This window comes from Cucurbita pepo, chromosome 6 (assembly GCF_057944985.1).
Source record: "Cucurbita pepo subsp. pepo isolate OVF chromosome 6, ASM5794498v1, whole genome shotgun sequence".
NCBI classification, from domain to species: Eukaryota; Viridiplantae; Streptophyta; class Magnoliopsida; order Cucurbitales; family Cucurbitaceae; genus Cucurbita; species Cucurbita pepo.
The window spans coordinates 6,854,683-6,881,764 of NC_141803.1; the positions used below are offsets into that span (position 1 = coordinate 6,854,683).

Sequence of the window (27,082 nt, forward strand, 5' to 3'; positions counted from 1 at the left end):
ATTCGGCTAAGACCAACCAAATAAGTGGTCTTACTATAAGATAGAATAAAAATTGTATGAGTTATGATAATGTATGAACTGTGTCGTATGATGTCGTATGTTAGTATATGATGATGTATGAGTTGTATCGTATGATGTCGTATACTCGTAAATGATGATGTATGAATGTATTATGATGTATGAGTTATGATGATATATGAGTTATGATGCTTGATGATGTGCGTAGTATATATATATATATATATATTTTGATGAATGACGTACTTGCTATGCTTGATGTACTTTATGGCAATATGATGAGTATGATATTTGCATGGGTTACCTAGAGTAACAAAGAGATGAGACTATAGGGTTGTATCAGATTAGACATTATGATGGATTTAGAGGGACCTCATGCATATTGTATGTTCATAAATATAGGGCTACTTTCCCTAGAGATGATGAGTACGGACGCGCACAATATGATGATGAGTACGAATGCACACAGTATGATGATGAGGGTGTTCATTAGGCACATGACACTATGGGGTTCCGCTGACCTGCGAATGGAAAAAGATATGATAAACGATATGATATGTATGAAACACTAGCGGGGTTGTATTAAATGATAATAAGAATGGAAAAATGTTGGGACCTCATGCATTATTGTTTGCTCATGCATTTGGGGATACCCCTTACCCTTCATGATAGTACGGACGCGTATGTTGCGAGGCAGAAAAACAATCATTATGGTTATCATAATGCTATGATGACCAAGCAGAAAAACGTTCATTATGTTTATCATAATGTTGTGACAGTCAGGCAGGAAAATGAACATTATGTTTAACCTAATGTTGTCATGATGATTACTAGTTCTAACGGGTGTCCAGCCTAAATAGTTCCTAAAGTATGCTCGCATGATTAGGAAAGTGGCCCAACGGTATGCAAATTGACTGGTGAGTCTATACTCGCTCTAGAACGTCAGTTCATTTTTGTATTCGAGTCTTTTAAATTTCATTTTGATTGTATTTAATTATGGTATTTTCATCTATTAATATTTCAATTAATAATAAATATCAAAGCCATCGTGTAATGCAATTAATAATTATTTAATAGCTCAACAAATTCCTCTATGGATAATACACGCTCACAATTTCTTTATTCCAGAATTCTATTGACATGGATTAGTTAGGGTATGGCTTTAATACCAAATGTTGGATAGGGCCCACGATTCAAATATGGGGAAACAAACAAATTAAGCAGAAAAACAACCCGAGGGGAGAAAACTTTTGAATAAAGGAACCTTAAGCACTTATGTTTTTCCGTTCTCTTTATTGTTGCGAGAAGAGGATACATCTAAAGAATATTTATAGTGACGGTGATACGTAATGGGTCAAAGCGATCAATATAAAGTCCAAAAGATTATCAAATTGAGAATAGTAATAACTATCTTGAGGACTCCCAATGGGGACGAGATCGATGTGGGATAAAACTATTATTTGAAACAACAGTCTTAGGTCTCTCATCCACACGTGGGACCTTTTTTTTTTTATTACCGTGTTGTTCTTCTTATTTGAATGTAAACTTAGAATTTGAAATTCATATTCAACTCCTAATCCATCGTTAGCAGATATTATCTGCTTTGGCTCGTTATGTATCGTCATCAGCCTCACGGTTTTAAAACACGTCTATCGGGGAGAGGTTTCCACTCTTACAAGGAATGTTTTGTTCCTCTCTCCAATCAATGTGAGATCTCACAATGCACCACCCGGTGTCTGGCTCTGATACCATGTGTAACAACTTAAGCCCACCGCTCGCAGATATTGTCCGCTTTGGCCCGTTACGTATCACCATCAGCCTTACTGTTTTAAAACGTCTAGTGAGAAGTTTCCACACCCTTATAAGGAATATTTTGTTCTCCTCTTCAACCAATGTGGGATCTCACACTACCCTTCGCTTCTAAAAGTGAATACAATCTCCATAGACCAACACAAGTTCTTTCAGTATTCTCTGCCCTCGCTCACATGCATTTTAGGATAATTCTTAAGAGATCACTCAACATTTAAGTGCTTTATAATAACTAAAACAATTTGAAATAATAGTTTTATCTTTTAAATTTGAAATGACACCACAAGAGGCTCCGCTCCAAGCCTCTTCTAGTGTCATGTCTTTTACGGTAAGAGTGGGTGATCAATTCAAAATGTTAATCGTCCACCTGACTCCTTCAGACCATAAATTTTTAGGCACTTTCTTCTCTATCAGCATAGCCCTTACCAAATTCATCACAGTGCGATTTTTGCGTTCGGCCACTCCATTTTGCTGTGGGGTATAGGCTGTGGTCAATTGTCTCTTCACTCCATATTGTTTGCAAAAATAGTTGACTTCTCCTCCTCTATCTTTCCTTCAACATTTTATAGGCATTCCAATTTCCTTTTCCACCATTGTTTTGAAACATTTGAAATGATAAAATGCTTTTGAATTTTCTACATGAAAATAACTTCATGCCTTCCTCGAAAAATCATCTATAAATCACAAGTACTTTTTCTGGCCACTTGAAGCGGGTGAAATTGGACCACATAGATGTGCATAAACAAGACCCAATTTTTTCGTTGCTCTCCATTTACCCAAATGGAGTCCGATGTTGCTTACCTTTCATACATGCCTCACAGGTGGTATTTGGAGCTACAATTTGCGACAGACCTTTCACCATGTTTTTGTGTTTCAAGGTGCACAAGCCTTTGTAGCCGAAATGACCATAACGATGGTGTCAAAGTGTTGACTGGTCTGTATTTGAAACTTGGAGGCATCTTCCTTCCTTTGTTGTGGTAAATGGTTCGGTACACAAAATAAAGTCGATTTGCGCTCATAATTAACTCTGCTATTTTTTCTTTTTGTGGATGATAAATGCTGTTTTCGTTCGTCCTTCGAATTTTAGAACTTGCTCCTCTCCATTAATGCTAGATCTTCGAAATTCTTAATGCATTAAGAAAAGATTTCTTCACTTTTTGGTTTCCACCAAATTTTCTTCATTGAGTCCCAAACAATCTTGGTTGTGCGATGATCCAAGATATCTTCAAAGACAGTACGATCAATTGCTTGGAAGAGGTAATGCTTTACTTGGTGATCTTTGAGTCTAATATCATTAAGGTGGCCTCAGTCAGCATTTTCTTTCCTCTGGTTCTGAGAGACCAATCTCCACCACACTCCATAGACCCTTTGCTCTGAGCAAATTTTCCATCAGCTCACTCCAATGATCAGAGTGACCATCAAAGTGAGGGATCTTGGCTAAAGTTTTACTCTCTCTTTGATTAATCAAAAATTGCAACTCTGATGCCAATTTGTTAGGTTTTAACGGAAAATAACTAAGTCATAAACCTAAACAATTGAAGTTTGAAGTGATAATTTATTGAATATTGAACTTCCGAGCTTCACAAATAATCCTAGATAGAAACTAACCACAAATATGAACGATTTTAAGCTACACGGTCTTCTTTCTCTGCCACCTGATTCGAGAGATTTGAAGTGTTTTTGTTGATCATATTTTTCCACTAAAACTAACTCACAACTATACTTTTTTGTTTATTCGTACACAACTTTCATCCCTTCCTATCTTCTCAATGGTTACTCTAATTAACATCTCGATAGCGATTTTGCTCGTAGAAATCGTCGGGTCTTCACTTATGAACGATCTCACATGACGGGTTGCAACATTCCATAATTTCAATGTAACTGTTAGATGAAAAACGTTTCCAAACCTACCTAAATCTACAATTTCTTTGATTCTTCTCCCATGGTTTATTATCTATCTGTGATAACCTTAGCATCAAGAATGAGGTTATTGTATCTTCTGAACTTGGACGATAAGAACTATAGCAAGGTTGCATCGTCGTCATCGTCGTCAAAGTTTTTGAGAGGAAATTGACGAATTAGGAAGAAAAACTTCTGGGATTCATGTTGTCTCGATAACAATAAACTGTCGTTTTCTTCTATGAGGAAGTGATTGCAAATGACTTGGACCATTAACGTGAGTTTGATGGGTTCAACATACGATGAAGTTAGGCGAAGCTGTTGAAGTTTGAAACACGACGCTTCAACTTCTATTGACATACTATTGATGGAGCTTCGTTGATAAAGATATTTCATATTGAAAAAAAAAATTATTAAAAGAACTGTTTCGCACGATAATAGAAGTGAAGTCGAGATAATATATATATATATGATTTCCTTAAACAATTGGAAACCAAAATCCGAATTTAGATTTAAAATGATATAATGCAAATATTATCAACATTTTATTCTTAACCATTAAATAAATAAATCTTTAAAAAAAAAAGTCCTAATAAAGGATTAAATAAGAAAAAATGTTAGATATAATAATAGAAATATTATATAATTTATTTTTAATATAGAATTTGTTATTTTTTCTTATGAGATAATAAATAGTGTTAAATAATTAGTTTATTTTAAATAATAAACTAATAATGCTCAATTCGATTTAATTACTATTTATATTATAACGTATAATATATAAAATAAATTAAATTTATAACTAACATTTTTTATACACTATATTTTAAATTTTAAAATTCAAATGTAAATATATTGAAAATATAAAAAATGTTATTTCGTATTATCTTTTCATTTTTTTTAGGATTCTCTTTTTTAAAATCTTCTGATTTTATATATATATATATATGTATGTATATATGTATGTATATATGTATGTATATATGTATATATATATATATATATATTTTTTTTTTTTTTTTTATTAATATGGTTAGAATATTACAATTCTTTCCCTCTTAAATCTTTCGCCCTAAAAATTCTCGATTCCACAAATAACCTCATATAGTTATGCTTCACGGGTAGGTTCCTCAACCAATTGATTCCTTTTACGAAATCATGACAAGAGAAATGTGTCTATTAATCGTTTTTTATTTCAAATCTTCTTCGACGACGATATGTAACGATCCAAATTTTTCTACTTAATTTAATTTAAGGTCGCTACTATATACATATCATAAACATTGAATGCAGAAATAATTCATTTAAACTTTCATAAAACGTCACATTCATCTTAAAACACAACCATAGACTTACGTGTTTTGAAAACACCTTTAAAAACGACACAACAAAGACTAAATAAAATAAATAAACGTTTAAATTAAAAACATCATATTCTAGTTTAAGTCTAAGAAAATAAATACAACTACCCTATGCATGTGTCATGGTCTCGAGTTGCGATGTCGTCGTCAGCCGTACAGGAATGTCTTGCCTTTAGCGAAAATAGAGATAGCACGTGGTTTGAGTATTTTAAGAAATACTCAGTAAGTGACCCCACTATCGGGGGTTAAATACAAAAACATGTAAATGCAATGACGGACCTATCATATCAGTCTCTTTTCCTACGACACTATACTAATGGGCAGCTTGGATGTGTACCATATACTCTACACACAGCCCATACGTGCAAGTATGGGCTCACCAGACAATTGGCACACCGTTGGGCCCCTTTTATTATCAGGCGAGCCTGCTTTGGTAGCTCTCTTTATGTCGAACACCCATTAGAATTAGTAACTGTCATGACAGCATTATGTAAAACACAATGATACTTCACTTGCCTAATGGTGTACGTGTCCGTACCCTCATGATGGAATAGGGGTATCCCCAATGCATGAGCACACATCAACCATGAGGTCCCACTATTTTTCCATTTTCATTATTATTTAATACAACCCCGCTAACGTTACGTACATATCATGTCGTTTTTCATATCATTTTACATATCGTTTATCATTCATATCATATCATTTCTCATTTTTCAGTTCTCATATCACACATAACTCTAACGGGGTTAGATTTCATGTCATTTATCGTGATTTCATGTCATTCATATCATTTTCATATCATATGACAACATATATATATTCGTAATTCACATGTCGTAAACACTTCATGGTCATATCATTTCCTAACTTATCATAGTCTTAACATTCTTATACATATCACAGTCATATCGTTACATGAATGTACCTTAGTCATATTGTTATGGGAATGTATCCTAACACTATCGTTTCCTTTCTACCCCTAACCTAATCTTATTCTTTTATCAATTGATTGTGACTATATCGTTTCTATCAATCGACACATAACTTAACCTTAATGTTTCATGAACATATTTTACTTCTATCATTACTTTACGTTCAGTTCATCCTTCTCATATTCTATCTCAAACATATCATTGAACACATCGCACTGTAAGTATTATCATACAATTCACATATTATAACATAACATAAGTCTATCGATTCACAAATAATTCACACATATCTATATGACACGTGCAGAACCACACCTTAGGTTGATTTCACCCCTTTATTCTTAAGAAAGTTCAGTTTTGTCCTTTGTATCCAAGTCAACCTATATGAACCCTGAATTATCCGAATTAAAAATGAATTCAACTTGAGTCGAACTCGAGCATGAAATATTTTTAAAAACCCGAATTACCACCCTGACAGACCTATACGACTGAGTTCTTAATATTATTTATAAGTTTATTTGGTTTCGGGTCTAACCCGAGTTTTTTATCCTATGAATCAAAAACCGAACCGACATACTCGGGCTCCAGAAAAAACAACCCAACCCAACCCAAAAGACTAATCAAACCTCTATAATTTTGGTTAGGTTGGTCCAGATTGTCGGGTTAAATGTACACCCCTACCTACAATATTTGATGGAGTTTCTCATCTCCTCAAATTTATTGTTCTATTATTGATTTTGTTCACCAAATTCTTTTTATCTTTTGATTTTATAAATCTTTTTTTTTTTTTTTGTTTATATCTAATATATCAAAATTTATTAAAAAGAAACTTTTTAGATTAATTATTCAAATTTAAAAATATAAATCTTTTCTTTTATTTCTTCCCTTTCTCAATCAAAATTTGCATTCTTATTGAATGGCTCATAATCTTTTATATATATACCCACGTATTCCCTCGTCACTCGTAACTTTCTTTAACGGAAGAAGATTCAATGGAAACCCCAATGGAGCGTCTCTTTCAACGAAGGTCTATTGCTCGTATATCATTTAAAGTTGAAGCACCTATAAGGACACCCCAACGAGTTCTTTCTCAAACGCCATCGTCTATCGATCACATCGTACTCGAATTCAAAGTCCAAGTCATTTGCAGTCACTTCCGAGTAGAACAAAATAACGATATACTATTGGTGAGGATGCATAAATACCAAAGAATTCCCTTTGTGGCTTATCAACTCCCGGTCAAAATCTTTAACCATCGTGATGCAACCTTACAGCAATTCTTATCAACAAAACTCAGAAGATATAGGAACGTTATGAACCACGTTAAGTTAATCACAGATGAGATAATAAACAAGTGGATCAAAATCAAAAGTGAGACTACGAATTTGAGGTTTGGGAAAGATTTTTCTTTTGTCATCTTACTAAAATTATGGAATGTTGCTACCCGTCGCTCTCGCTCGAGACCATCGTTCATGGATATTAGTGGAAACCCGATGATTCCTACGAGCAAAACCGCTATCGAGATGTTAAGAAGAGTAAGCATCGAGAAGATAGACACGAATGAAATGTGTGTAATTTGCTTGGAAAAAATAGAAGAAGGCGCAATATTATTATTGCAAATGCCTTGCTCGCACGTGTTTCACGAGGAATGCATAAAAACGTGGCTCTCCAATAGTCATTATTGTCCAATTTGTAGATTTGACCTATCTACCCAATAATTTTTTTTTTATTTTCTTTTTATTTTCTTTTTATTTTTATTTTAGTTTTAATTATTTCAAAATAATTATGTATTATTAAGAAATATATTTTATTAGTTAGGATTTTGTTAATAATAGATTTTGATATATTTTATCTTATTTTTAAATTTTGATAATAATATATTTTCTATTATTTTTCCGAATTAGTTGATAGCTTCCATTCTATTTAAATTGCCCTGAATTTTAAATTTTTATTAAATCAAAAAACTTTAATTTTCCAAATTATTTAATTATTCATACAAAATATTTCAAATTAATCTTTAAATTTAAAATTTTTTATAACATATTTTTACTTATTTTAATCACATTCAAATTTTAAATATATTTTTTATTTAATATTTTTAAAAATATTTAATATATCAAATATCATAATTTTTTTTTCTTTTATATTAACATGCTTATATATTAAAAATTAATTTGAATATTTTAAAATTTAAGTTAAATTTTTTTATATTTAATATATCAATTTATTAAATATTTGATTTCCATATTTGAAAGGGGAAATTCTTCATTTAAACTTTCAAAAAACATAACCTTCAGCTTAAAACACAGTTTGGATGTGTACTGTATATTCTATACATAGTCCATACGTGCAGGTATGAGTTCACTAGACAGTTTGCACACTGCTGGGCTCCTGGTGGTGGGCACTTGGATGTGTACCATATACTCTACACACAGCGCATACGTGCAGGTATGGACTCACTAGACAGTTTGCACACCGCTGGGCTCCTGGTGGTGGGCACTTGGATGTGTATCATATACTCTACACACAGCTCATACGTGTAGGTATGGGCTCACTAGACAGTTCGCACACCGTTGGCCCCTGGTAGCTCTCCTTCTGCCAGACACCACGTACCCTCGTGATAGAATAGGGGTATCCCCCAATGCATGAGCACACATAATTCATCCAACCGAAGTTACATATAATTATTTTATGAAATAGTTATCTTCTCAATTAACAAATACATAGAAAACGATAATATATTTTGTGGTTTAGTCTTATACAAACATATTGTATATGATACCCTATTCATATGTCTCCATAGGAACGGTTTGGATCAAATCGTTTGTGATTCTAACAAAGTGGCATCAATAATGCTACTAAGATAATTTATATTATAAACAATTAGGTTGAGGCATGTGTATTGTGCTCTTCGTAACGGGATTCACGTCCTCTATGGTAAATATTTCTTTTTCTTTAACCATTGGGATTCAACTCCTCGTTAGTTTTTTCAAAAAGAAAATATCGGTGCACACCATCACCTATGGTTCTTAGTACTCGGTTTATATAGGCTTTTAGTTTAATGTTTGTATTCAACGGACGTAATTCAGTCTTATGATCCTTAGTACTCGTTTTATATAGGCTTTTAGTTTTATGTTTGTATTCAACGGACGTAATTCAGTCTTTAATGTTTGTATTCAACGGGCGTAGCCTAAAGCCTTGATCATTGCTGAAAGACGTGAGATATGAGTAACTCGTAACTCTATCAACATTTTAAAAAAATCTAAGATATCGACATTGTCCATCTACATCTAAAATTTGATCAAAAGAGCTAGAGATAGATTAATTTACTCGTCATTTTAAAATTTAATTTTGGTCCCTAAACTTTAAAGAAGGTATAAATAATATCTCTATATTTTTAAATTTGTACCAATTAAATCTTTGTATTTTATTGTTTGTATTACGAGACGAGATCATTTATCTTTGTAAAAAAAAAGATTAAAATATTCTTACCATCAATATATAGATGAAAATCATCTATTCAGTTTATATTAACGTAAAAATATCTTTAAACTTTTTTAAAAAATTATTTTTAAAATTTTAAAAAAAAATTTAAAGATATTAATAAACTAAGAATATTTAAGAGAGAGAGAGAGAGGGAGGGAGACAGAAAGACAGGTGACAACTTCTAAAAGACAAGTCCATTGTAGCAAAGAGTTTTGGAATGGCTACTAGTAGCCTCACACAATTCCAGTAGAAACAACAAAGTATGAGCCCTTTTGGGGATGACATCTATCAACTAAAGCCCAATAACAAGAGCAAAACCCCACGTTTCATCATCATATGGCTACACACTACACTACACTACCTACCTCTTAAGCGGTAACTGCAGCTTGGCTTGCCAGCCTCTTCCTGGCTTCTTCGATGATGGATAGTTTGATACCCTTTCCCTTGGGTAGAGACACCCATGGCTTTGTCCCCTTACCAACTGTGAACACATTGCACAGCCGGGTTGCAAACTCGTGCCCGGTCGCATCCTGAACGTGGATCGTTTCAAAGCTTCCCTTGTGCTTCTCCCTGTTCTTTATCACTCCAACTCTGCCCCTGTTTCTTCCACCAGTCACCATCACAACGTTTCCTACGTCGAACTTGATGAAATCGGCTATCTTGTTGGAGTCGAGGTCCAGCTTGATGGTGTCGTTCGCCTTGATTAGAGGGTCGGGATAACGGATTGTACGTCCATCGTAAGTGTTCAGGTATGGGATGCCCTTTTGTCCGAACTGCACTGAGCGAACTTTGCACAGCTTAAACTGCAAAAAGTAATATAAGAGTTAATCATAACAGTGTTCAACAACTCCAGTCTGTTACTCGAGAGGGTTAGGATATCGATGTAACATGTTAACAACCTGAAAAGGCATCTAACTCGAAGAAATCTGAACAATGCAAAATGGTTTTAGAATAGGATGTTCCATCTGAAGTGCTAAGCCTGCTTATGATTTACGTAATAGCCCAAGCCCACCGCTAACAGATATTGTCCTATTTAGGCTTTCCCTTCTGGACTTCCCCTCAAGGTTTTAAAACGCGTCTACTAGGTAGAGGTTTCCACACCCTTACAAGGAATGTTTCGTTCCCCTGTTCCCCTCTTAACCAATGTGGGATCTCACAATCCACCCCTTTGGGGACCCAGCATCCTCGTTGGCACACCGTCCGGTGTCTGGCTCTGATACCAACTATAATAGCTCAAGCCCACCGCTAATAGATCTTGTCCTCTTTGGGCTTCCCCTTCTAAACTTTCTCTCAAGGTTTTAGAACGTGTTTGCTAGGGAGAAGTTTCCACACTCTTATAAGGAATGTTTTGTTCCACTCTCAACCAACGTGGAATCTCACAATTTATGTACAATTTATGCCACAAGAAAAACTCTTTCAATTTCATCTATTTTCATTTGACTCTAACACACTTAATACAACAAGATTGTAACATATATCAGGTCAAAATTCAACATCAAAGGAACAGTAGCTAACCTTAGCCTCCTCATCTCTGACTGAGTGAAGGCGGAATCGTCCCTTTGTGTCATAAAGAAGCCGGAAATTCTCGTTTGTCTTAGGAATTGACACAACATCTAAAGTGGAGGGAGAGACAAAACAAAATGTTGTGGTTAAAATGTATATTAAAGAGTAATAAACAGAACAAACATGAAGCGACTAAGAGACAAAAGAATGTAACGGCCCAAGCCCACTGCTAGCAGATATTGTCCTCTTTAAGCGTTCCTTTTTGAGCTTCCCCTCAAGGTTTCTAAAACACGTCTGCTAGGGAGAGGCTTCCACACCCTTATAAATAATGTTTTGTTCTCCTCCCCAACCGATGTGGGATCTCACAATCCACCCCCCTTCGGAGTCTAGCGTCCTCGCTAGCACTTTTTCCCTTCTTCAATCAATGTGGGACCCTCCACCAATCCACCCTCCTTCGAGGCCCAGAGTCTTTGCTAGCAGACCACCTCGTGTCCACCCCCATTCGAGGCTCAGCCTCCTCGCTGGCACATTGCCCAGTGTCTAGCTCTAATACCATTTGTAACTGCTCAAGCTTACCGCTAGCAGATATTGTCCTCTTTGGAATTTTCCTTTCGGGCTTCCCCTTAAGGTTTTTAAAACGTATCTGCTAGGGAAAGGTTTCCACACCAGAATGTTTCATTCTCTTCCCCAACCGATGTGGGATCTCACAAAGAAGTTTATGAGTTGACAATCAAATCAATGGAACATAATATCAACATTATCTTGTTTGGAGATAGTAATTTGACAGGTAAAGCTATAGTTGCATTCCCTATTATTTGCCCCATTCCCATTTACAGATAATGTTTTTCGTAGGCATTAAAATTGAAATGACATCTTCCATTGAGAAGAATGGGAAGAAAATGCGAAGCGAAAATGATGACAGAACTAACACTCAAGCCACCAAAGAAACATAGCATACAACTTACAATAAGGACCCCACCAGCCATTAGCAATAGCCTAATGTCAATGTGGAAGGATTGAAATGATGAACACTCCATTACTTCCCTAATTTAGTTCATAAAATGAACAGCCAATTCCAAGAATAAAAAACCAATTTAGCAAGCTATTCAAACAACTCTGCTATAGTATAGTTACAAAGTTTAAGAAAACCATACCCATGAAACCAGCAGGGAAAGTCTTGTCTGTCCTGACCTTCCCATCGACCAAGACATGTCGTTGCATTAAAATTGAAATTACCTCACGGTATGTGAGAGCATATTTCAATCGGTTCCTCAAAATAAGGATCAACGGAAGGCATTCCCTCGACTTATGAGGTCCAGATGAAGGTTTGGGAGCCTACGAAGAGATTATGAGGTAAAACAAAATGCATAAGCTCTAGACAAAAATTAAAATCAATGAAAACAACAAATTTGACTCACAAATGCACCACCAAGTTTGTCAAGCATCCAATGCTTTGGGGCGTTAAGCCTCTTCAAATGCTTCTTCAATCCCCTTGCCTGTCATAGCCATAGCCATTAATGATCTATTTAAAACACCAAAACACAAGCATATACACAGAAATCGGGAGAGCATAAGGCAAAGGAAACACAGTCGAGTAAAAGAATCATCGAAATGTAGAAGAAAACTAAAATGCTCGGTTGAAAACACAATCAAAGAAACCAATCATACTTAAATAGAATCTTCCACATTGTTATGGCCAACAAATTTTGTCTCACAAAAATTATAAAAAAAATGTCACAAAGCGTTCCATCTGCAGAAGAACGAATGACCAAAAATCCACAAGGATACAACGAAGAATACAATGAACAAATCAATCAACGGAAGAAAGAATTTAGAAAGAGATCCACTGACCATATTGTCGAAGTGAAGCTCGAAGAAGCTAAACTGGGGTCGCCGCCGGCGTCTGTGGGGGGAGAAAGTAGGGTTTCAGTGAGAGAAAGTGTTTGCTGGAACGAAAGATAAAAGGCTGATAGAGAAGAGAGGTTTATTTTTTTATTTTTTTATTTTTAAAATATTTAGGATTTAATGTTATCTGAATTTTACATAAAGGAAATAATATTTCTGTTAAATAATTTTATATTAGTTAATTTTACAAATTATTATATATATATATATATATATATATATATATATATATATTTTTTTTTTTTTTTTTTTTTTTTTTTTTTTTTGTTAACTCAAATTTTATCTTAGGTAATAATGTGCTAAATATATGTTTCCATGGCCCGAGTAAAAATGAGTTTAATAGGGGTTTAATTGTGTATTGTTCTACTAGTTGTATGTCGTATAATGGTACGATTGTGGTATTGTAAGAGTATTGTCAGTTAACCCTTGATAAGAGACCTGGTACTAATGGTGGGGATCATATTTGTACCTTCAGACGTAGTGTGACGTATATGCAACTATCAGTGTTATCCGTACACTACGTGGGTGTGGTTAAGGGGTCTCCAACTATTCCCTACTCGTGATCTTCTTAAAGTAGGACAAAAGCCCACATAGAGTCAACAGACACGAGGGTTGCTCCCTTTTGTGTTAGATTCGCATCGTGAGACTATTAGGGTTAGGGTGACCACCCCAATAGTGTATATGTCGTAGAGAATAAACTCCACAATGTATGACAAAAGATTAAAGTTCGTCTTGTGCCATATTAGCATCGTGAGACTATTAGGGTTAGGGCAACCACCCTAATAGTTTATATGTCGTAGAGAACAGACTCCACAAAGTATGACAAAAGATCAAAATTCCTCTTGTGTCGTATTCGCATCGTGAGACTATTAGGGTTAGAGAAACCACACTGATAGTTTATATGTCGTAGAGAATAGACTCCACAATGTATGACAAAAGATCAAAGCTCATCTTGTGTCATATTCGCATCATGAGACCAAGGGTTAGAGAGACCACCCCGATAGTTTATATGTCGTAGAGAACAGACTCCACAAAGTATGACAAAAGATCAAAATTTCTCTTGTGTTGTATTCGCATCGTGAGACTATTAGGGTTAGAGAAACCACCCTGATAGTTTATATATCGTAGAGAACAAACTCCACAATGTATGACAAAAGATCAAAGTTCATCTGGTGTCATATTCGCATCGTGAGACTATAAGGGTTAGAGAGACCACCCTGATAGTTTATATGTCGTAGAGAACAGACTCCACAATATATGACAAAAGATCAAAGTTTCTCTTATGTCATATTCACATCGTGAGACTATTAGGATTAGGGCAACCACCCTGATAGTTTATCTGTCGTAGAGAACAAACTCCACAATGTATGACAAAATATCAGAGTTGAAAACTCGATGACATACATTAAAACTATAACACAGTTATCTAGATATCATGAACTCACCTAGCTCTGAAAAACTAACAAGTTAGTGAGAGCTTCGTTGAACTAATGTAGAAAAGTTAGAAGCATACCAACTGAAAATTAAGAGTAAGTAGAGATAGAATAGTCGAACCTAAACGTTAGTCTAGGCAAGCCTACAACATAGTTTTATGGCATTTGGATATGAGTAGGAATTCCTAGGGCTCCGTGCTGATCGTCTGGTAACCTCTCACAACACCTCTTCCCAAATCTCTCTCCCCTAACGAACCCTATCATGCAAAACTTATGGAAGCAAATCTCCTTTCCAAATTCTTATTACTGTAAAGAGTTTTGCCTCACACGGTAGCTAATATTGAGACGCCCAATAGAAATTCAAGAAGGATTGGGTCATCATAGTAAATCGAACTTTCATTAAGGGTAAATTGGTGACACTAGCATAAGCTAGTCAGGTAAGTGATGTATGATGGCGCATGTCTTGTGGCCCTTGCATGCACTGTATTATTTTATGTTATGCTCATGTGTTCTATGTCAATATGGTACTATGATATGTATGCATGTGATATTCATTACGCTATGTTATGAATGAAATGGAATGCTATGTATGCCATGTTATGTAAGTTATATGATGGATTATGTGATGACTGTCATGTGTACATGTAATATGTCATGGATGGAAGGAGAAATGGAATGAGTTATGCTATAGATGAAAATTATGGGGACCTCAAACATGTATGTATGTCATGTGCATCGGGATACTTTCCCGTTATGTTATGTTAGTACAGACACGTACATTCGATATTTATGTTCACCATGATATCATGCGGACCTTTCCATTTCTGTGGTAGCCGACGACATGTAATGCATTGCGCTCAACCAAGTCAGGCCCATGGGGTACATATACGATTCATAAATTTGATCAATGATTGACTGCTAGGTCGATGGAGATCATAAATTGACTCTCGTGGCGGTGTTCATTTCTATTGATGAAGAGGTGACCTCGTGCTCTTCAAGAAATTCAGGCAAAGGCCTTCTCGAGCTCAGTTTATTAGGAGGAAACATGAATTGAACGATTTTAATCGAAACTAAAGAAACGAGCAGCCACCCTAACGAAACTCTTAGTCAAGCCTAATTATAGCAGAAATGAAAACTAATTTAGTTCTTAAATATTTATATTTAATATTTTGATTTAAAATCTTTAATATTTATTTAGACCTATGAATAGAATATTATTAACATTTATATGGCTTTTAAAATAATAAAATTAAAATAAATATAAATATAAAAACATATAAACATGAACAAAATCATTAAGTTGTTAAAAAAATATATTTTATCTTGTATTATATTTTAAAATTATTTTCGCTTTAAAATATATTATAATTATTTTTAAAAATTTTAAAATATTTTAATTTAAGATTCTACTTAAAAAATAGAAATTAGGTTTTTTTTTTTAATTTAATATTTTAATCTGATTTTAGCATCTAAAAATACATATTTAGATTTTCTAATTATGTGTTTTATTTTATTTATTATATTTGGATCATTTATTATATTAGGATAAAACTAATAACTTTTTTTAGATACAGATAAATATATAATATATTTAAATATATTTAAATTTTTTAAATAGCTTTTAATTAAAAATTATTAATTATATTAACTATTAAATTTTATAATATTTATCTATTATTTATTATGATTTAATTTTCTCAATTTTTAATGAATTTTAAAATATATTTTCCTTTTAAAATAATCACTATTAAAATTTAGAAATTAGTTTTTTTTTTTCATTTTATATATATATATATATATATATATTGGGATAAATTAAAATTAACGAGAATTACAAAAGGTAACTACAGTAAAAAAAAAATTAAAAATAAATAAATAGTAATAATTTAAAGAAAATAGTAACTGATCCTCTACTTTAATCTTTTACCACCCTTCCCTAAAATAATTCTTTGTAAAAACAACAGATTTACCAGAATTAGTTTGGTAGAGATTGAGGTCAATAGTTTACTTTTATTTTATTGAATTAGATTAATTTGGTTATAATTAATTAGTTTATTTTATTAAACGATATTAATTTAATTAAGTTAATTTTAAATTAAGAATTAAACGAAAAAAAATTTATACCGGAAATATCATAGTAAAAAAAATAGATTAAAACTTAACTGTGTCAAGTAAGGAAAGACGGTGAATACAATTAAAAAGAAGCAAAAAAAACATAGAAAAAAGAAAAGAAAATAGGTGAAAAATGTTAAAGGGTATTAAACATAAGAATAGAAAATAGAATATCAGATTAAAAAGTATTAAATAGTTTGTATGAAGATAATACCGTAAGAAACATATATAAATATTTGTAGACGTAACTCATGCAAACACTCTAACATTCGCATTAAGTATTAACATATGGACCAATGTAAATTAGAGAAACAATTTTGTAGAAGTTTAAACTTGAAACTGATGTTATGGGCTCACATAGGTTGACTTGGATTTCAATGGAAATAATAGAACTTTCATTAAGGATAAATTCGTGACATCAGCCTAAGCTAATTAGGTAAGTGACCTAACTATCGACATGATTGTACTTGATGTTGACACGTGCCCCATGGTTCTGCATGAGTCATATATATTGATATATGTGAATTGTTCTTGAATCAATATGCTTATGATATGATGTGTATATGTTATAGTATGTGAATTGTATGATAATACTTACGGTACGATGTGCTCAATGTTATGTTTGAGATAGGATACGAGAAAGATGCACTAAACGTAAAGTAATGATAGGAGTAAGATATGTTTATAAAACGTTAAGGTTAGGTTATGTATCGAAGTGCTATGGATATGAGAGATTGATAAAACAATATGGTCACGATCGATTGATAAAAGAATACGGTTAGGTTATGGGTAGAAAGGGATAGGATTTAATCAACTAAGTGACATTACTATCGGCTTGGTTATATTTGATGTTGACACGTGCCCCGTATGTAATGGAACCGAAAAAAAAAATGATGGTCGTTGGCAGAGCCGAAAACTCCGGCGAACGCCGGAGTTTTCGCTCGCACACGACCCACAAAGGGCGGCCGAGGGCTGGGATGCCACAAATCGCGTCCCCGACCTTCAGCCACCCTGAAAGATCCTGCAAAGAAACGAAAACGGTAAGGAAAAAGGAGAGAGAACAGAAAACCGACAGAACTCCGGCGAAGCCGAACCGTACGAATCGACGTCGAAAACCCCCATTTCACACCACAAAAGTAATCCAAGAACCCTTTACACACATCAGGAGTAGGTTCTACATGAATCCCGTACGCTGAACACCGTCGGCAAGGAAGACGGAACGGCGGACTTCCGAGCTTCTCCAAATCCGGGAGTACGAGGCCCTTACCAACGAAATCTGTACCAAAAACGGGGTTAGGGTGAAGGATAAGCTCGGGAACGGGGAAAAAAGAGGGAAAAAGGACGTCGGGGCGACGTTGTCGAAGAGAGAGAGGGACCGCCGGAAAATTGCGCAGGCAGTCGGGCGAAGAGGACGAAGTCCGACCCGCGATCCGGATCCGGAAACCCGAACCGAACCCCGTACCTTCGGTCAGCCCAGAACCCACATTACCCGCAGCCCAAACACCCGGCCTTTAACCGCGAGCCAGCCCATCAACCCGCGGCCCATCACCCACGAGCCGGCCCATCACCGCGCGGCCCGTCACCTGCGTTCGGTCCGAGACCCGCGAGCGGCCCGTTAACCCGCGCCTCGACCCGAGACGCCTGCACACGCGTCGCTCTCGGATTGTGCCACGTGTCACGTCTGCAGCGCGGCTACTCTCGGCTCAGGCGGCTTCATCGGCTCGGCGGCTCCGGCGGCTTATTGGGCTCGGGAAACCTGTTTCCAGCCCGTTTGACACCGTTCCGACCCTCCCAGACCTGGTTTCGGCCCTGTTTAAGGTAAAAGGGAACATTTTAAGGTCGTATTTCACAAATTTCAGTTGGGAATTTATTCTTATTTGTGAAATACTAACGGAAGTGACTCATGAACCAATAGGAACCAACCACCAACGGAAGCGTAGAACGTCCACGAGAAGCTAGGAGCTTACGTTATATTCTAGGGAGTACTTCGGCTAAGGCCTACCAAGTAAGTGGCTCACCCGTTGTAGGTTACGCGTTAATTGCTGTATGTTGGCATGTGCCCGTGGTTATGCACGTGCCATTAAATTGTATGCTAGCTTAATGTGCTTAAGTATGAAATCATGTGAACGTGAATGTATGTTATTTATGCTGCTTAGTTGATGTGATATGAATGCATGTGACGATGTGTGACCCTTGTATGATTATGGCTTGTTGTATGAGTATTGAAATGTAACTGAATGAATTGTATGACATGAAATACGGTAAATTGCATGATACATAACCCCACTAGGAATATGTATGATATGTAACGAAATGAGAATGAGAATGACATGTAAGCATGAAAACGTGACACGGGGTTATGTTCATTAAATGATGACTGTAGGACTAGTGGGACCTCATGCATATTGTGTGATCATGCATTTGGGGGGATACCCCTATCCCATCACGAGGGTACGGATGCATACATCCAAATGGCAGGACAACGATCGTTATGCCATGCATAGCGCTGCCGTGACGGTTTTTGTTTTAACGGGTCCCGGTGGGCCCCCAGAGCATGCCCACCGGCTAGGGACAGTGGCCCAGTGGTGTGCGAACTAGCTGGTGAGCCCATACTCGCACGTATGGGCTGCGTGTAGAGTATATGGTACAAGTCCACGATTACCTGTTAGGATTACACCGTAGGGAAAACGAAACGAAACGAAACGATAGGTCCCATCATTTCATTGCATGTGTTTGTCGCATAACCCCGATAGGGGGTCACTTACTGAGTATTCTAGAAATACTCAAGCCTCGTGCTACTTTACTTTTGCAGATAAGGGTAAGGCACCCATGTGACAACAACGACGGCATCGTACCCCCAGGATCGTGGCACATGCATAGGGTAGTTGGTTGTTCTTTTTCCATTTCGTAGTCTAGGCCGAATTTGGTTGCATCATTAATATAGGTTAGTATAGGATGAAATGTATTTGCATAATAAACCTTAGGGTAGAATAAAATATGCATTTTTTGTTTTTGTTTCTTTTCCTTTCTTTCAATTTTCTCTTTTTCCCTTGTAACCATTTTTCTCTGAGGTAATAAAAGGCGGGTGCGAGTCGCATTAATGAATAGGGCCCATTAAATGTATATTTCGCATTTCAAAGTATAGTAATGACCTTAGATTAGACAGGTAAAATATTAGGGTCGTTACACTGTAGTTCTGCACATGTCATATATATTGATATGTGTGAATAGTTTGTGAATCGATATGCTTATGATATGATGTGTATATGTTATAATATGTGAATTGTAGGATAATACTTACGGTATGATGTGCTCAATGTTATATTTGAGATAGGATACGAGAAAGATGCACTAAACGTAAAGTAATGATAGGAGTAAAATATGTTCATGAAACGTTAAGGTTAGGTTACATATCGAAGTGCTATGGATATGAGAGATTGGTAAAACGATATGGTCACGATCGATTGATAAAAGAATACGGTTAGGTTATGAGTAGAAATGGATAGGATTATGATATATTGATAGAATAGTATCGTTAGGATATGTTTATATGACGATATGACTAAGGTACGTTCATGTAATGATATGACTGTGGTATGTGTAAAAACACTAAGGCTATAATAAGTTAGGGAACAATATGACCACAAAGTGTTTATGATATGATATGATATGAAATTAATACGAAAAATGTTATGGTATGAGATATGTGATAAATTAACATGTTTATGATATGTTATATTGTGATGCAATATGATATGATATGTATATGATGAAATGTTATGTTAAAAGTATGGAATGTTATGTTAAGTCTCCTAAATTGTATGTATACAACATAATATGAATGACATAAAATATAACTCCGTTAGAATTATGTATGATATGAGAACTGGAAAAATGAGAAATGATATGATATGAATGATAAAAAATGTGTGAAATGATATGAAAAATTATATGATATGAATGATAAACGATATATGAAATGATATCATATGTATGGAACGCTAGCGGGGTTGTATTAAATGATAATAAAAACGGGAAAATATTGGGACCTCATGCATTACGTGTACTTATGCATTGGGGGATACCTCTATTCCATCACGAGGGTACGGACACGTACACCACTAAGCAGGTGAAGTATCATTATGTTTTACATAATGCTGCCGTGATGGTTACTAATTCTAATGGGTGTCCGACATAAGAAGCTACCAGAATAGGCTCGCCTGACAAAAAAAAAAGGGGTCCAGTGGTGTGCAAACTGTCTGGTGAACTCATACTTGCACGTATGGGTTGTGTGTAGAGTATATGGTACACATCCAAGCTGCCCATTAAGATAGTGTCGTAGGAAAAGAGACTGGTATGATAAGTCATGTTATTGCATTTGAATCTTCTTGCATTTAACCCCAATAGTGGGTCACTTACTGACTATTCTTAAAATACTCAAGCTACGTGCTACCCTTATTTCAGGTTAAGGCAAGACATTCTTGTACGGCTAACAACGACATCACAACTCGAGACCATGACATGCATAGGGTAGTCATATTTATTTTCTCAGACTTAGGCTATAATAGGATGTTTTTTTTAAACGTTTATTTATTTCACTTAGTATTTTGTTGCGTCGTTTTTAAAGGTGTTTCTGTAACGGTCCAAAATTTTCTACCTAATTTAAGGTCGCTATTGTATACATATCATAAATATTGAATGCGGAAATACTTCATTTAAATTCCATAAAATGTAACTTTTATCTTAAAACACGGCCATGGACTTACGTGTTTCGAAAACTCCTTTAAAACGACACAATTAAAGGCTAAATAAAATAAATAAACGTTTAAATTAAAACATCATATTCTAGCCAAAATCTAAGAAAATAAATATTACTACCCTATGCATGAGCCATGGTCTCGAGTTGCGATGTCGTCGTCAACCGTACACGAATGTCTTGCCTTGACTTGAAAAATGTAGTAGCACGTGACTAGAGTATTTAAAGAAATATTCAGTAAGTGACCCCACTATGGGGTTAAATGCAACAACATGCGAATGCAATGACGAGACCTATCATTTAAATCCATTTTCCTACGGTACTGTCCTAACAGTAACTTGGATGTATACCATATACTTTACACATAGCCCATATGTGCGAGTATGGACTTACCAGTCAATTCATACACCACTGGACCACTTCCTTGTCGGGCGAGTATACTCTGGGAGCTCCTTAGGCCAGGTACCCATTAGATCTAGTAACCACCACGGCAGCATTATGTAAAACATAATGATCGTACCCCTGCCGGCAGCATTTTGTAAAACATAATGATCGTACCCCAGCCCATCGTGATGAAATAAGAGTATCTCCAATGCATAAGCACACATAATACATGAGGTCCCAATATTTTTCCATTTTCGACATTATTAAATATAACCCTGCTATCGTTTTACATTCATATCATATTTTTTCTCATTTTTCAGTTCTCATATCATGCATAATTCTAACGGAGTTATATTTCATGTCATTTATCGTGATATCATGTCATTCATAACATGTTGTATACATACAATTTAGAAAACATAACATAACGTTTCATGCTTTTAACATGTCATTTCATAACGTGCAATTCATACAACAATTGTCTCAATAGTCACACAAAACAATCTAAACATAACATATCATATCACAATATATCGTATCATAAACATGTCATATCGTAAACACTTCATGGTCATATTGTTCCCTAACTTATCATAGCCTTAACGTTCTTATACCTATCACAGTCATATCGTTACGTGAACGTACCTTAGTCATATCATCACAGGAACATTTCCTAACGCTATCGTTCTATCAATCTATCACAAACCTATCACTTTCTACCCATAACCTAACCGTACTCTTTCATAAATCTCTCCTATCCATAGCACTCCGGTATGTAACATAATCTTAACGTTTCATGAACGTATCTTACTCCTATCGTTACATTTCGTTTTATACATCTTTCTCGTATCCTATCTCAAACATATCATTGAATAAGAAACATATCGTTCCACAGACAATTTACACATGTCAATATATAGGACACTTGCAGAACCACGGGGCACGTGTTAACATCAAATATAATCATGCCGATAGTAAGACTACTTACCTGATTAGCTTAGACTGGTGTCAATGAACCATGACATCAATTTCAATTTCAATTCTCTAAATTTTACAATGGTCCATGGGCTAGGCTTCACGTGAACCTCGGAGACTTTATGATTAGAGTCTAGATATATATATATATATAATTCTATTTTCATTAGATATTTATTTTCTATTCTATTTTAGCGATTATATTTGGATAACATTTTTCTTACCCTCCTATTTTGTATTTATTTTAATTTTGTAAACAAATATTAGTGGCCCATTTTGCATTCTACTTTCCAAAATTTTATTTTCGTATTTTGCTTATTTTCTTACATAGTAATCTAAGTTTAATTAGGACAAGTATTCTTATTATATTTCTTTATTTTATTTTATTTTAATTACTCCACGTTTAATAGGCCAATTTAAAAAAAAAAAAAAATCTTAATAATTGAATAAAAAAAAATCTAAATAATTGGATAAGAAAAGAAAATCTAAAAAAAATCTAAATTGATTTATAACCGATTCTAAAGTGTTTTGAATTAACCAAAAAATCTAAATAATTGGATTTAAAAAAAAAAATTAATTGATTTTTTATAACAGATTAGTTTTTTGTTTCGGATTGTGAGGTGGATTGAGGAGAGATTATTGGAAAAATAAACTACGGTTTGTTAGGAGGGACGAGGGGAATAATTGTTTTTATTTTTTATTTATTAATTTATTATTATTATTTAAAAATGAAATATTAATTTTTGTTTATATTAATTTTTATTTATTTATTTTTGGATTATTATTTCAAAACACCCCGTGTTGTATTTTAAGATGAGGGTGATTTTTTATGAAAATTAAAAAAAAAAAGTATTTCCGCATTCAATGTTTATGATATGCTAGCGACCTTAACATTAAGTAAAAAATTTCGAATCGTTACGCACAGAATTATCTATAAAATTGAAACCTCATACCATTTATAACTGGTATTTCAATCTAATTAATTACTTAATTAAGTTTATAATAAAAATACTAAATAATTTAAAATAATATATTTGAAATGAATAAATAATAATTTTATATAATTTTAATATATATTTATTAATTTTTATTTAACAAATAATTAAAATAAAATAAAAAAGGAAATTTCCAACCCTAATTTAAAGAAAATTGAAATATATATTTTAAAATTGAAATTTACTTAAATATAATAATCATACATTTGAATTATTATTATTTTTTTTTAAATATAATTTGATAATATATTAATTAAAAAAATATATAATTATTCGAAATCTCTGTAAATCTTAACAAATTTCCTAATATTATTGGAGGACGTGTTTATCCGTTCCTCTCTTTCCAATTATAAATTCTCGTGTGAGAGTTCAGATTTCATAGATCAATTGCTATCATCAAAACAATTTTAATTTTTCTCTCTTTTCAGCTATGGAAATCGATTTGACTCCTCAGTTGGCCAAGAAGATCTATGGCAGTGATGGAGGATCCTATTATTCCTGGTCTCCGAAGGAACTTCCGATGCTCCGTGAAGGTAACATCGGCGCCGCTAAGCTCGCGCTCGAGAAGAATGGCTTTGCTCTCCCTCGCTACTCCGATTCGGCTAAAGTCGCTTACGTTCTTCAAGGTAAATTTTCGATTCCGATTGCAAAAGAATGTCCGTCGGCTGTACGATTTCTAGAAATTTTTAATTTCGATCCGATTAATGCTTGAAGGTTTTGGAGAACTCCTGTTGTATAAGTTGATTAGGTTTAGTTTTGACTAAATTTCTATTTCAATTAGATCGATTATCGGTGTTAAAATTATGCGCATGAATTCTTTTGATTAACTGGCTGTTCTGATCTGTTGATGATCAAAATGTCGTTCTCTGGTTTTTGTTCTGATTCAGGCAACGGAGTAGCCGGAATCATTCTGCCGGAATCGGAGGAGAAGGTGATTGCAATCAAGAAAGGAGATGCGATCGCTCTTCCATTCGGCGTGGTAACGTGGTGGTTCAACAAAGAAGCCACCGATCTGGTGGTTCTGTTCTTAGGCGACACTTCCAAGGCTCACAAATCCGGCGAGTTCACCGACTTCTTCCTAACTGGCGCCAACGGAATCTTCACCGGCTTCTCCACGGAATTTGTCGGACGAGCCTGGGATATGGACGAGGCGTCAGTGAAATCTCTGGTAAAAAATCAAACCGGAACCGGAATCGTAAAGCTAAAGGACGGAGTCAAGATGCCAGAGCCAAAAAAGGAGCATCGAAATGGAATGGCGCTGAACTGCGAAGAGGCGCCACTTGATGTGGACGTGAAGAACGGCGGACGAGTTGTGGTCCTGAACACCAAAAACCTACCACTAGTAGGCGAGGTAGGCCTAGGTGCAGATCTGGTCCGATTGGACGGAAGTGCCATGTGCTCGCCAGGATTCTCGTGCGATTCCGCCCTGCAAGTGACGTACATCGTCAGAGGCAGCGGAAGAGCGGAGGTAGTAGGTGTGGACGGGAAGAAGGTTCTGGAAACAAGAGTGAAGGCTGGAAATCTGTTCATAGTGCCGAGATTCTTCGTGGTATCGAAGATCGGAGATCCGGAAGGAATGGAGTGGTTCTCCATCATTTCTACTCCAAATCCGGTTTTCACTCACTTGGCCGGCAGCATCGGCGTCTGGAAATCTCTTTCACCGGAAGTTATTCAGGCAGCCTTCAATGTGGATGCCGATTTGGTGAAGAATTTCTCTTCCAAGAGGGCTTCTGATGCCATATTCTTCCCTCCATCCAAGTAGTTTCATAGAATTTGAAAATCTGCATCCAATTAGTTTTAGTTTTTCAATCTGCTGTTCTTCGTCGTTTCTTTCTTCCATCCAATTAGTTTCGTAGTTTTTCAGTCTGCTGTTCTTCGTGTTCTTCAGATCACAGTAAGTGAATTAAATATGTTTTTTTTTTTTGCTTTAATTTTGTTTTCATTATGCTTTCTGTTCAGCTTAGGCTTACTGCAGATTCCTTTTTTTTTTTTGTTTGGTTATAATAGAGCATTGGTTAGATGTTTGGTAAAAATAAAAATAAAATGATTCTTTTTTATATACCAAACATAATTCTAAACTGACCCATTAAAAAATAGAGGACCCATTAAAAAAATAGAGGTGTTATGTGTGTAATTTATGAATATTTGATCAATTTCAATCATTAATTCGTGAATGATTGTTAAAAAAATGGAGGACCCATTAAAAAATTTGTGAATATTTGATCAATTTCAATCATTAACTCATCATCAACTCGTGAATGTTTGATAAATAATAATAAATTAAGAATGTGTTATGAATGTTTGATAAATAATAATAAATTAAGAATGTGTTATGAATGTTTGATAAATAATAATAAATTAAGAATGTGTTTGATAAATAACAATAAATTAAGAATGTGTTACGGACTTGAACTCGTAATTGCCTAGATTACTGAACCTGTAATTGCCTAATTAGAAGTGAGCCTTATCTACGCTTTATCCATTACCACCTGTAATTGCCTAGATTGCTTAATTATAAGTCTAAATTGCCTAATTAGAAGCACAGACTTGAACCTGTAATTGCCTAGATTATTGAACCTGTAATTGCCTAAATTGCCTAATTAGAAGTGAGTCTTATCTACGCTTTATCCATTACCATGGGCACTTCCCATTGTTATTTTAAGAAGGTTATATTTATCAATACAACACTAATATCTGTTATGAGTAGAATTTCAAACTAACCTAATTAGTAATGATTGAAATTCATAAATATAATTTCAAACGAGCATAATTGGTAATGATTAGTAAATATTAAGTGTATGGCTGTAATTTATTTTTGAATGAGTGATTTGAATTTCAAAAGGAAACAAATGGAATAAACATTAGGTAAAAAGAATATTAAATGAATGAACCACCTAACTCATTTAGGTTAAATTCTTTTTAATCATACCAATATTTTTATTATATCTTTTCTATTTTTTTTTAATATATATTATATAATAAAGCTTGGAAATCTATTTCTTTTTGGATTCCAATCAAGATAAAAATTTGGAATTTGATTCCAAATGATAAGATTTTTTATTTTTTTTTTAAGAAAAAACAAATATTGTTTATAGGAATCCAATTCCCAATAATAGGTACACAAAAAAATGATGAACCTAATTTTGTTTTTTATTAAATAAAGTAAATTTTACTGTATTAATCTAAATCCAATAAACTAAACCTAATTTTGTTTTTTATTAAATAAAGTAAATTTTACTGTATTAATCTAAATCCAATAAACTAAGAACACTCTGATATAGTACGATTGATATAGTACGATTACTTGCTTTTAGGATATATAGTACAGGGGCTGAGTACCTTAAATGATCTATAGTATAGGGATAAGGCTGAGTACCTTAAATGATCTATAGTACAGGGATAAGGCTGAGTACCTTAAATGATCTATAGTACAGGGATAACTGAGTACCTTAAATGATCTATAGTATAGGGATAAGGCTGAGTACCTTATTCGGGAGACATTATGGATGCG

At 34.5% G+C, this 27,082-nt stretch overlaps 2 protein-coding genes across 2 annotated transcripts; one reads left to right on the top strand and one right to left on the bottom strand.

Annotated features, from left to right (window-relative positions):
- Window positions 1-9,687: 9,687 nt before the first annotated feature.
- Window positions 9,688-13,019, bottom strand: LOC111797091 (small ribosomal subunit protein eS4x). Its single transcript, XM_087125072.1, has 5 exons — window positions 12,863-13,019; window positions 12,430-12,507; window positions 12,166-12,346; window positions 11,024-11,121; window positions 9,688-10,311 (listed from the first exon to the last, which is right to left on the bottom strand). Exons 1-5 carry the CDS (start codon window positions 12,863-12,865, stop codon window positions 9,877-9,879), a joined length of 795 nt encoding a protein of 264 aa, XP_086981198.1. The 5' UTR covers window positions 12,866-13,019; the 3' UTR covers window positions 9,688-9,876.
- Window positions 13,020-23,923: 10,904 nt separating this feature from the next.
- On the top strand, window positions 23,924-25,502 carry LOC111797090 (glutelin type-D 1). Its single transcript, XM_023679987.2, has 2 exons — window positions 23,924-24,197; window positions 24,459-25,502. Exons 1-2 carry the CDS (start codon window positions 24,002-24,004, stop codon window positions 25,331-25,333), a joined length of 1,071 nt encoding a protein of 356 aa, XP_023535755.1. The 5' UTR covers window positions 23,924-24,001; the 3' UTR covers window positions 25,334-25,502.
- Window positions 25,503-27,082: the final 1,580 nt, after the last annotated feature.

Coding starts and splice junctions, on each gene's coding strand:
- LOC111797091 (XM_087125072.1), bottom strand. Junction 12,347..12,429: donor ACAAACTTGGTGGTGCATTT/GTGAGTCAAATT, acceptor ATCTCTTCGTAG/GCTCCCAAACCTTCATCTGG. Junction 11,122..12,165: donor TTTCCCTGCTGGTTTCATGG/GTATGGTTTTCT, acceptor CCTCCACTTTAG/ATGTTGTGTCAATTCCTAAG.
- LOC111797090 (XM_023679987.2), top strand. CDS start 24,002: ATGGAAATCGATTTGACTCCTCAGTTGGCCAAGAAGATCTATGGCAGT. Junction 24,198..24,458: donor AGTCGCTTACGTTCTTCAAG/GTAAATTTTCGA, acceptor GTTCTGATTCAG/GCAACGGAGTAGCCGGAATC.